This window comes from Asterias amurensis, chromosome 1, assembly GCF_032118995.1.
Source record: "Asterias amurensis chromosome 1, ASM3211899v1".
Lineage (NCBI taxonomy): Eukaryota > Metazoa > Echinodermata > Asteroidea > Forcipulatida > Asteriidae > Asterias > Asterias amurensis.
The window spans coordinates 10,640,905-10,652,250 of NC_092648.1; the positions used below are offsets into that span (position 1 = coordinate 10,640,905).

Consider the following 11,346-nt stretch of genomic DNA (forward strand, 5'->3'; position numbering starts at 1 on the left):
TTGTGTCAAGATTTAAAAAGCTATTCATCACAAGCAGAGGGATGTTTTCTAGTGGATTAGATAAATGATTGAATGTGTTATTGAGAGAAACTAGTTGTTTTCAATAGTTTTGAATGATGTAACTATTGCATGATGGAGGGAGATATTGGACAGTCATCTCGTCACCGGGTAGTTAGTACCAGAGTGGTCTAGGGGTTTTGACGTCTGCCTAGGGCGGGTGTCTGGAAAAAACTGGAAAATGTACACGTGAAGGGTGCAAAGTAAACCTTTTGGTTAATTATAATTGGAAATCTGGTGCTGATAAAGTTCATAATATCACCTTTAACAAAATTGCACCATATGTTGTTAAAACGTTATGCAAAACTTTGTACTAAACAACATAAATTATCGGTGAAGGTGACGCCATTATTGACGATCGTTATTAATGAAAACTTTAAAGTTACCAGCAGCCGATTTCACGAATCGGTCGGATGTCCTAACTTGGTATGTGTTCAACGCGTCCTAACGTCTATGGTTACGGAACTTGACTCTTCCTAAGTCCTAAGATTAATCCTAAGTTAGGAAGAGTTTGGTGAAATCGACGGCTTGGTGGATTTCACTTAGCACTAGAATTCACATTAAAATTAGTTGTCAGTACTACCATAGTGATTTTTATTGTAACATCACACCTTCCGCTAATTGGGCAATACACAGTTCAAATAATATTTAACTCTTTGTGAAATTGGCCCTGGTATTGTTTCTCCATGTTTTTTACAATTTCTCCTTCTATCATTTTTCACTAACAAAGAAAACGGACGTGGTGACTCCTGCGAGTTTGACTTCGATGGTGACGGTGTATCCGACATGAACGACGCATGCCCAGAGAACTCCAATATCCAACGGACGGACTTGTCGCACTTCCAGCTGATCAAACTTGACCCTGAAGGGTCAGCACAGATCGACCCACATTGGATCGTCAGGAATAGAGGTCAAGAAATGGTACAGACCATTAACAGTGATCCTGGTCTTGCTATAGGTAGGTTATATTATTTGCTGCTCAAACGATTGACTCGTATGCAAGGAGTTGAGTGCTATATACCCGTAATTAAGTAACTTTTTGTGTTTTCAAAGTTTCAACCTTTTTAGAAAGTTCCCAAATAAACTCTGAGATACCAGGTCTCGGAGATAACCATGTTTTCTACAGTTCATGTATCCAACCTGGTTCCTCCATCGATGTGTTTGCCCGTGAATCCTAGCTTTCGGTTTTTCTCACTAAAGCTCGCTTTAGTGAAATGTAGAACAAAAAGCCGTTCCAACAGCTTTATTCCTTGTACTTCACCTCTTCTACGTACTGTAACTCCTTGCCTGGTGCACCTTCCCTCAATTTACAATCTAGACGGCGCAAATATAAATTTCATTTTCCACCTTAAGCTCTCCTGTGTTATATATAGTCCTATACTTTTGTTGTATTCCTTACCAAGAGTGACTTATACCTTTTTATGTGGCGAACTTTCATACAAAAGTGATAATTATTATTGTGATTTTCTCAAGTTGACACCAACAATATCTGATCAAATTGTCCTCGTTAAATTGTTTATAAAATCCACAATAACTGGTATCCGTTTTCAGGTTATGATGAATTCCAAGCGGTTCAGTTCAGTGGTACGTTCTACGTCAACACAGAGCGAGATGATGATTACGCTGGCTTCGTCTTCGGGTACCAGTCAAATCACCGATTCTACGCAGTAATGTGGAAACAGGTTACGCAGAAGTACTGGGCACCGTTGCCGACCATATCAGAGGCTACAGCCGGTCTCCAACTCAAGGTAAAAGACGTCACAATGTCGAAGTAGGATTTGAAACATTGCATGATGGAAACGTTTGCGGTAACGCCATGTAATGACTATTTCTAAATGAGGGTGTGGTTCTGAAAAGAACCATGTATTTCAACTGGACATTTCGATCGGTGCTCTGATCGTCTTCTGGAGACGCATATAATATCGAAGTCTGTTGTAAATGCCGAGAAGAGCCATGTGGCATGTTCGTACTGTTTCAATTGGACTAGTATGAAGATATTGAGTACGCCAGTCGACTTGTTGGGATCCCGAAAAGGGGGCTGTATCCTACAGCCAACACTCTACTTCAAAGTTGATGTTTTACACCCACAAGAATGACATTGAATACAATACTTTGCCTCCAAATAAACATGATTTGACGTTTGGCTTGACTGAAATTCACGCCATCCGAAACGTCAAATCTGATTATCTAATAAACTCAAAACATCTTGAAGTACGAGCGTAGGTAGGTAGGATATTTCCTGTATGTCTTTTCTAAACCTACCGGAGATTTGTCTTTGAAAGTCAAATTCACTGCCAGACTCAAAATGATTAATTACATGTAGGTGTGTTCGATGCATAAACGTCACTGTAAACTTCAACAAATCCCAAAATAGGCTACTACCGGTCATAACTTTTTGAAGAAAGAGAAAGAAAAACCACTCGCCTTACTGTCAGTTTCTCTTAAGCAAACCTCGTTTGACAGACGTCAAGTCCTATTGGGGAAACAGGTGAGGCGGTTTGTAAAAGGATGTTCGGTTGGCATTGGTTAATGGCCATTTCCCCCCTTAAAGCAACCCACGGGGTTAAGGGGCCACGTACAGGAAAACCGCAAGGGGGAAAGTTTCGGATGCGTAAATTGTGGTTCGCCCCCAACTTCGTAGCCAGGAAAAAAATCTAAATTGCTCTCACACGCTATACGGACACGGTAAGGTGGATTGTTTTTGGAGGGGAATTTTTTTCTGTAACAATTTGCAACGCCTCAAACGTCTTAATCAGCTTAAGGTTTGAGGATATCAGTTCCTGGTATGGATACGAAAAGACACACATCACATTCAACAATCCCCAAATTAGAAAATGTGTAGCCTGAACATTTGACGTCATCATTTGAGGCCCGTGCATTACGCCAGAGAGGGACCCTTAAGCCCTCAATCCTCATCCATAATCACCTGTCACCTACTCTCTAATTGCAAAAGAGTGAAAAAGGATCTTCGAAGAGCCATATGAGGGACAACTCTTTTTCGAGTGGTCTTCCACTCTTTTAGATTAAAGTTTGCACCTTTTTGAGTGATTTTTTCACTTTGTCCAGGAGTGAAATCCCTCTAAAAGAGTGCATTAACCACCACTCTTTTTGAAGAGCCATATGAGGGACAACTCGAAATGTAAAGAGTAGTGTTTTTCACTCTTTTACGTTTAGAGAGTAAGTTAATTTTACACGGAGAAGGTGCAGCTGCAAAATGTCACCTTAGACCAATGGAAAGCTTACCTCACTGCACGTTTATCCAATGAAATGATTGTATCCAATGAAATCACTGGTTCTGAAAAGCAAGTACCTGTCTTTATTCTTGCGGATAAAGACATGGGATCAGTCTAAAGGATATGTAGCACAGGCGTGGATTTCACAAAGAGTTAGGACTAGTGCTAACTTAGGACTAGTTCTAGGAGACATCAAAAACGTATGGCTAGTCCTAAGTTAGGAAGAGTAACTCGTCCTAACTCAATATAAGACTAGTCTTAACTCTTTGTGAAGGCAACCTTTATTTTGTATCTTTGTTTTGTCTTTTGCTCTCTTTGAAAAATATACCATTAAAACCTACATGACTATTTTAACATCAGATACCTATTAAGTAAAAAGAACACATCGTACTTTGCAAGTCTTTACGTTTTTAAAAGTTGTTACCCATGAATAGTGGTGCACATTGTCTTCCTGCTGTCTTCTTATAATAAATTCATTATGTTGTTTTTAATCTTGAATTTCTTACTTTGATTTGTATCTCCTCACAGTTGATCAATTCAACGACGGGTCCAGGAGAATATTTAAGAAATGCTCTGTGGCACACGGGAGACACGGGAGATCAGGTAAATATAAAAGAAAACAATTCAGGAATTATAATAGAAATGTTTTTGCAATATGACCAAAATGTAAAAGTAAAACCTTAATGGATCACGTGGCATTATTTAAAAATCTCAAAAAGTATTTATGTCTGCTTCTTTATCATTTTTTAGGAGTTTATGCATGCATTAAAACACTTTTTAGGGTGTTTTGTAATTAGTGAAAATAGTGTTTACAAAAAAACAGCATAATTTTACTTCTGGAAGGTACACCCGGTGGAACATACGATCTGCCATTTTGTGGACTGAAAAACAAATGAGGGAATTCGCGGTGATCCCCTTGTGAATGCACGCTTGTTATTACAAGTTGGAAATTTAACATTAATAAGAAGACAATTGTTTCAATTGGGTTTAGCAGTATCTAAAGTACACATGGGTGTTTTGGTTTGGCCTCAACGAGCTTATCTGTAAGCTTTGCTTCTTAGTGAGCTCCCTGCAGTATATCCCAAAAGTGTATTTATATCTTCCTAGCTCAAATGTATTATTAGAAACATGTATTATTATATTACTGCCTGTATTAGATTTGTTACTGCGGAAAGTTATAAACCTTAAAACCATTGACGTACAGAAACATTCAACCATACCGTTGTATCCGCTTACCCCCCCCCCCCCCCCCCTCCACCACCACCAACGACAAGCTACACCCAGGGTATCTCCAATTCCGTATACATTAAGAACTGCATCCCTAAACTATTGTGTCACACCGCATATTAACATTGATAAACACTCATGAAGCCCATTTCCGCAGTCTAAATTTGAATTAATTATGATATAATCTTCCGTTGTATTGTATGACACATTAACTGGGTGTGGGTGTTGCGGGGTCGATCATGGGTCACATGCTGGGGGAATTCTACCCCTTACACCATACAGGGGTAGTCGTGCAATTCTCCCCACGTACTGGGAGTGTGTTGCGAGTAGATAACACACCAAGTACCACTAATCCAAGGTTTGCTTAGTTTTCCTGTGGGATCATTATAGGCTTTGCATGACTTCCCCCTTCGCAATTAATAATAACATTCTATGCGGGAACAATATTAGATCGTGTTGCTTCATTTAGACGAGAGTTTGATATTTCTATAGTGTTAATAGGGGTGACGTTGCTTTTCTTTCAAAGAAATAAAGAAAGTAGGCTAGATTACCGGACCCAATAAGCTGTAGGGCTGTCAGAGTGAGGGTTCGAATCCCGGTCATGCTTTGCCCTTGAGTAAGGCACATTCTGCTCTCTGCTCTATCAACCAGGCTCCTAGTGGATGGTACCTATGCCTACATCCTTATGAACTGTTAAGGGGGTAGCCTTGTTTTACCCCCAGGAGTAGGTGACAAGGTGCCCCTGGTGACAGTTAATTTGGGATGACAGCCTAAATTAGTTAAATGTAGCTCCCACCTTGAAGTGGCCACCGTCCGCCCATTTGATGTTAGGCGATGTCTCATACAAACTCGTGGATACTTTATAAATGATTGCATTTTTTTGTTGGGTATTCAGGTAAAACTCATCTGGAGCGACGATAACAAGATTGGATGGAAAGATTTCACAGCTTACAGATGGACTTTAACACACATACCCAAAACTGGGTACATAAGGTATAGTAACAAAACCATCACTGCTTGAGTCATAACTATGACAACATTGAAATTATAACATACCATATACCGTGAACATTCAACCTTGCCATGTGTTACGTGTCATTTATACTGTTTGGAATGTATGTAATGCCGCGACGCCAAACGCTCCAACATTAGAGGAGTCCTATATAAATTAGAATAGGACGCTTGGGACCCACATAGCAGCGTCGTTTCCAAAATAATGTTCACGTCCGCTTCTTGACGAAACAAGGCCACTTTACCTGCTATTCTATCTTCACACCATGCAATCTTCGAACGCCATTTTTGTAGTTTCTCAGTATGTTCCAAGCAACTTATTTTGGTTTGTGTTTCCTTTATCCAACAGAGTGACAATGCACGAAGGCAGCAAGGTGTTGGCTGATTCGGGCGCCCTCTACGACATGACATTACAGGGTGGCCGAATTGGTCTGTTCTGCTTCTCACAAGAGATGGTGTTCTTCTCTGATCTGGAATATAAATGCATTGACAATGTAAGTCACTTTTTATTCAGAAGTTTTATCTTTTTTTTCGTTTTGTTAAAGGAACTGGACACTATCGGTAATTACTCAAAATAATTGTTAGCATAAAAACTGACTTGGTAACGAGCAATGGGGAGCTGATTATAGTATAACACATTGTGAGGAACGGCTCCCTCTGATGTAGCGTGTTTTTTTAGAAAGAAGTATTTTCTCACTAAAATGCTTGAATTGAACTGGAGACCTTAGCTGAGGTGTCGAATTCAAGCAACTAAATGAGCACACAACTTGAGCAACAAGGGTATTTCTTTCTTCCATTATTATCTCGCAACTTCGATGACCAATTGAGTTCAAATGTTCACAGGTTCATTCATTCATTCAAACTAACATTGGGATACTCAAAATGAGAAGACTGGTCTTTGCCAATTTACTAAGGGGGTGTCCAGTGCCTTCAAACTCACACTATCGTTGAGGAAGGGCCCAATTACATTAGTTAGCAAATTAAGCAAGCGGCTAAGCAAATATATATGATTGTGTACTTACCTAAACATGTTGAAACCCGTAAGGGATTGCCAAAATAAGAAATGCTTACCAAAGACTGCTTTGCGTTGGTTTCTTCTAGTCGGTATACTAATTACTGCTCGTTTATCAACTATTCGCGTCTTTTGGGTTTTTCAAATAGCTTAGGCCGTGTCCGAAACAGCGACTTCGGCTAACGGCTAGATTGCACACGTCTGCCTATTCCTCAACACTGGCAGACGCGCTGATCTAGCCGTAGCTCTAGCCGAAGTCGCTATATCAAACACGGTCTAAATGCTTCAAAATGGACCACGCCATTTTTCGTCTTTTCAAGCATAAAATAACAAACCTGTGAAAATTTGAGCTCGATTAGTCGTCGGCGTTGCGAGATAACAATGAAAGAAAAAAACACCCTTGCCATACGAAGTTGTGTGCTTTCAGATGCTTGATTTCAAGACCTCAAATTCTAAACTTGAGGTCTCGAAATAAAATTCATTGAAAATTACTTCTTTCTCGAAAACTACGTCAGGGAGCCGTTTCTCACAATGTTTCACTTTATCAACTTCTCCCCATTACTCGTTACCAAGTGAGGTTTTATGCTGATAATATTTTGAGTAATTACCAATAGTGTCCACTGCCTTTAAATTGAAACATTGAAGTTTTTCTTTCCTCTTGTGAATATTTGTAATAATATACCTTCTCTTGTTTTCGTTTCATGAATAACGCAGAGAGAGCCTACCACAACTACCGTCTGATCAACCAACTCTGCTTCAGGAACTTTTCGTTTGATCCAGCGATGAGAAAGACAATGCTGTATACATCGTTTCCTCTTACGAATATTTAGTTTTGGACAAATCAGCTGCTTCAATACAAAAAGAACAGACCTTCACAAGTTGCACTCGCATCGCACCCCGACAGAGAAACATGCTGCCTTTAACATGCTGCATGCTCAATACTTAAACACCGCGTTGATTGTTTGTATCCTATGCATACATTGTGCGAGACAAGGCGTCAGTAATACCAGTAACTCGGACATGGACCAATATTTAACTGGATAAGCGGAATATACTACACGTATACCGAATTGAGAAACAGTACGCACATAATATTTTAAACTTAAAAAAAAGAGGTATTATAAACTTATCATAGAAATTATTATTATTATTATTGACGTTGTATAAATCAGCGCATGCGCTTGTTCTTCCCGCTGTGGTCGCCCGATTCAGTTCAAACCAGTTTGTTTGCACAAGATAGACATTGAAGGCGCAATTTGATTGTGGTTGGCTGAACCTCGAAAGCCTAGACAGCAAGACTAAGTTGTTCTTCTCATGTTGGAAGTATGTTAGAATTGACTCGGGCAACCCTCGCTTTCTGAACATTTTTGTTTCTTATTTGTGGCTTCTTCAATGGGAATCAGCTGATAGTCAGGAAATTGCTTCAGCAACAAAAAGGGCAAAACCTCCCGTCAAGATTTGACTTAAAATTGCAGTCAGTGGAATCCTAGGTTACCTAGTGCTTAGCTTTCTATCAAGTATGCCTTTGTACACGCTTTGTTCACCATCATTGTCTTCCTGGTAAAAACCATCGTTTAAAGTATGTTATATATTTTTGTGCATCTATTTATGGTATAATGGAAACATTATATTATAAAAAAAACTGTTTTATGATATAAAGCAGATTTGTTGTTTTTTATGTGTGAGCCAAAAAGTGTTATATCTGCCTGTGTATTATTCTTCCCGCAAGTATTGCTATATTAATCTTCTATATTTGTAAATTTATTGTTAACTTTCTGTGAAATTGAAGCCGGGTCGTCGTCGCCTGAGGGCGTGTGTCAAACGAGTCGGCCTTGATATCACACGAGAAAGAAAAAACCTGTAAAATATTTGATCAGTTTAAACGGTTAAACATGCATATTATTATTATTAAGTGATTAAATTAATAAGTAACCAATCTGTTAAACGTTTCCACGCATGCAAGTAAACATGATATTTCTATTATTGTCGTTAGTGGTAAATGTTTTCTTTTTAATACAGGGTGTTTTCTGCCTACGATTTTAATGACAGTTGACATTTTGAAAATGTTTAGCGTGCGGAAAGTTGCAATATCATGACGTCATCATATTATAGCTTTATACGTCTCGGAATTAAAGTTGTCAGTTTTTTGTAGTTATCATGGGTTTTTTGTGAAAAAAACATAACAACACTTCGTTTATTGAGAAAGGGATGGTACGATGATGGAAGTTAATCATTCGAATACAATTACTATATAGCCCTCAGTTGTTAGCCCGACAACCTCAACCAAAAACACCAAACACCGTTTAATTGTGTTCTCAAACCATCAAACAAATTGTGTTGGACAATTGATTCCATTAGTTGATTTACAAAAAGGGTTGGAGTTGCACTTAAGAATTGCATACCACTGTCAAACTTACCCCTTTCTAGGCTTCAAAGTTTAAATTTTGTCTCTAGTAGTTCAAAGCAAATAAAGAACAGTAAACAGAAAGTTAATAAGTATGATTTTAAACTCATGGTTGGACTATAATCAAGTGAAGTTTGTGCTAGCACTGTCGTTTAAATCTCTTTTGAGTAGTGTTGGTTCTGTGACAAACCGGTGGTTGACAACTCAACGTTTCAATTCTCCTGAAGACAAGCGTAGCATACTGATCGAAACGTTGAGATATCAGCCACCGGTTCTTCTAAGAACCAACACTACTCAAAGAGATGTACACTTTAGTGCTACTGCAAACCTGACCTGGTTAAACACTAACCATATAACCAAAACAAAACGCCATTGCAAACAAAAAACCCAAAGTCACCGTGTATGCAGCGGTTATCCTCAAAACAGTCACAGTGTCACAATTTTTTTTTTTTTTTTTTTTTTTTTTCTCCTTCAGATTAGTTACTTATAACTCAAGATGTCACTTTTCAAAGCTAGAACCCGGGTTTATTTTGTCAATTTTCAAATGGACAATTAATATTTAAACTGGGATGGCAGTTCCATTAAACCCAAAGTTTACAATCGTAACTGAGCTTGTCATGGCTTTTGGTGTTCGTCGTCACATTAATAATAGTCTCCGAATTCGGCAACATTCTGATGCTTTGAATAAAAGAAAGTTAGATTGAATTATTATTTTATAGCCGTTTTAATTTAAATGTATAGTTTATTTTTAAAAAAAGATTGAATAATATTATGTTAATAATTGTTTCGCCCCAAATAGGACCGTAAGCCTTCGCGAAAACTTTGACTGTTTTTTCCGAAACTATGAGAGAAAACAATAATTTACTTTCTTTTGGAGAAATTAAAACATAAACGGGTATTTGTCTGATTCCAAACGTTCTTGAGACATTTTGGATTGTTCAATTTTATTTTCAAGTTTTAATTGAATCCGAGGTGGCTCCTTAAAGCTGTCTTATGGTTGTATCAGTAAATGAGGTACAAAAAATGTCTTATTTTGTTGATGAAAAGCTACTTTATTTTTTTTTTTTTTAAATGTTGTGTAATCATGTTGGTTAAACACGAAAAACAAAGCTGTAGATATCTCGCCTATATGTAAAAGAAACTCGTGTTCAGTGTGTCAGATTATCTGTGTCCAGTCTTGTTTACTGTAGGTTTTTCCAGGCCAATTTCAGCAAAAAAGAAATAATGTTTCAATTACAATCATCAAGCGTTCAAATTAACGCATTTTGAATCCCCTAACACATTCAAATTAAAGGGTTTCTCGGAGCATTCAAGACTACACTTTAACCATTATTATTTTTTAGTTTCTGCTACCTGTTGACGAAATTGAATATTGACTGTGCTTCTGACCTTACGGAACCGAATGATTCTTGCCGCCTGAGTGACACTGAACTATTATTATTTGATCATTGAATGCTGAACTGGTGAAATAATATTACTCCAAACAGAAAATGATTGAGACGGTGTAAAACAAAATAATAATAATGCATTGGTGTCAAGGTTTTAAAGACAGTGGATACTATTGGTAATTGTCAAACACCAGTCTTCTCTCTTGGTGTATCTAAGCATACGCATAAAATAACGAACCTATGAAAATTTGAGCTAAATTGGTCGCCGAAGTTGCGAGATATGAATGAAATAAAAAAAAAAAAAACTTGTTGCACCATGGTCACACGCATGCGACGACGACGATGATGATGATCTGGTCAACGATTCTAGGGTAAGAACGGGGTCCCTGATTTCAACTCCGCTTCTTTAGTATATTCTTTCGTGAAATGGAAATGTTTTCAGTTGCAGATCTACAACAAAATGCGCTATCGTGTCGCAAATACCAAGCTTAATAACGCCTTGTGGTGTTGAAGGCTCTGGACACTATTTTAGTAATAGTAAAAATACGAGTCTTCCCACTTGATGTATCTCAACATATGCCTAAAATAACAAACCGGTAAAAGTGTGAGCTCAGTTTGTCGTCGAAGTTGCGAGAATGAAAGTAAAAAAACCCTCGCTCACGAAGTTTTGTGCTTTCAGATGCTTGATTTCGAGACCTCAATCTAAACTTGAGGTCTCAAAATCAAATTCGTGGAAAATTACTTCTTTCTCGAAAACTGTGTCACTTCAGAGGGAGCTGTTTCTCACAATGTTGTATATTATCAACCTCTCCCTATTGCTCGTTACCAAGTGAGGTTTTATGCTGATAATTATTTTTAGTAATTACCATGCAGTAGCGTCCACTGCCTTTAACACAGTTCACAATCTCAAATCCAGTTGCGCACAAAACAGACTGCAAGTTTTGCAAAGTTCACGAAGTTTTGTAGGTCATGGGGCTCACTGACTTGGAAACGATGATGACATTTTGTATTCCA

General features: G+C 38.2%; 1 protein-coding gene across 4 annotated transcripts in view; it reads left to right on the plus strand.

Annotated features, from left to right (window-relative positions):
• The window catches only part of LOC139945268 (thrombospondin-1-like), a 139,516-nt gene extending 129,426 nt beyond the window's left edge, over positions 1-10,090 (plus strand). For all 4 annotated transcript variants that reach the window (XM_071942611.1, XM_071942620.1, XM_071942628.1 and 1 more), the window contains 6 exons: positions 788-1,015; positions 1,609-1,805; positions 3,819-3,893; positions 5,413-5,510; positions 5,878-6,022; positions 7,255-10,090. In XM_071942611.1, coding sequence (XP_071798712.1) covers positions 788-1,015; positions 1,609-1,805; positions 3,819-3,893; positions 5,413-5,510; positions 5,878-6,022; positions 7,255-7,281 — 770 coding nt within the window. In that variant the 3' untranslated portion in view covers positions 7,282-10,090. The remainder of the gene's footprint in view (positions 1-787; positions 1,016-1,608; positions 1,806-3,818; positions 3,894-5,412; positions 5,511-5,877; positions 6,023-7,254) is intronic.
• The last annotated feature ends 1,256 nt before the right edge of the window (positions 10,091-11,346 follow it).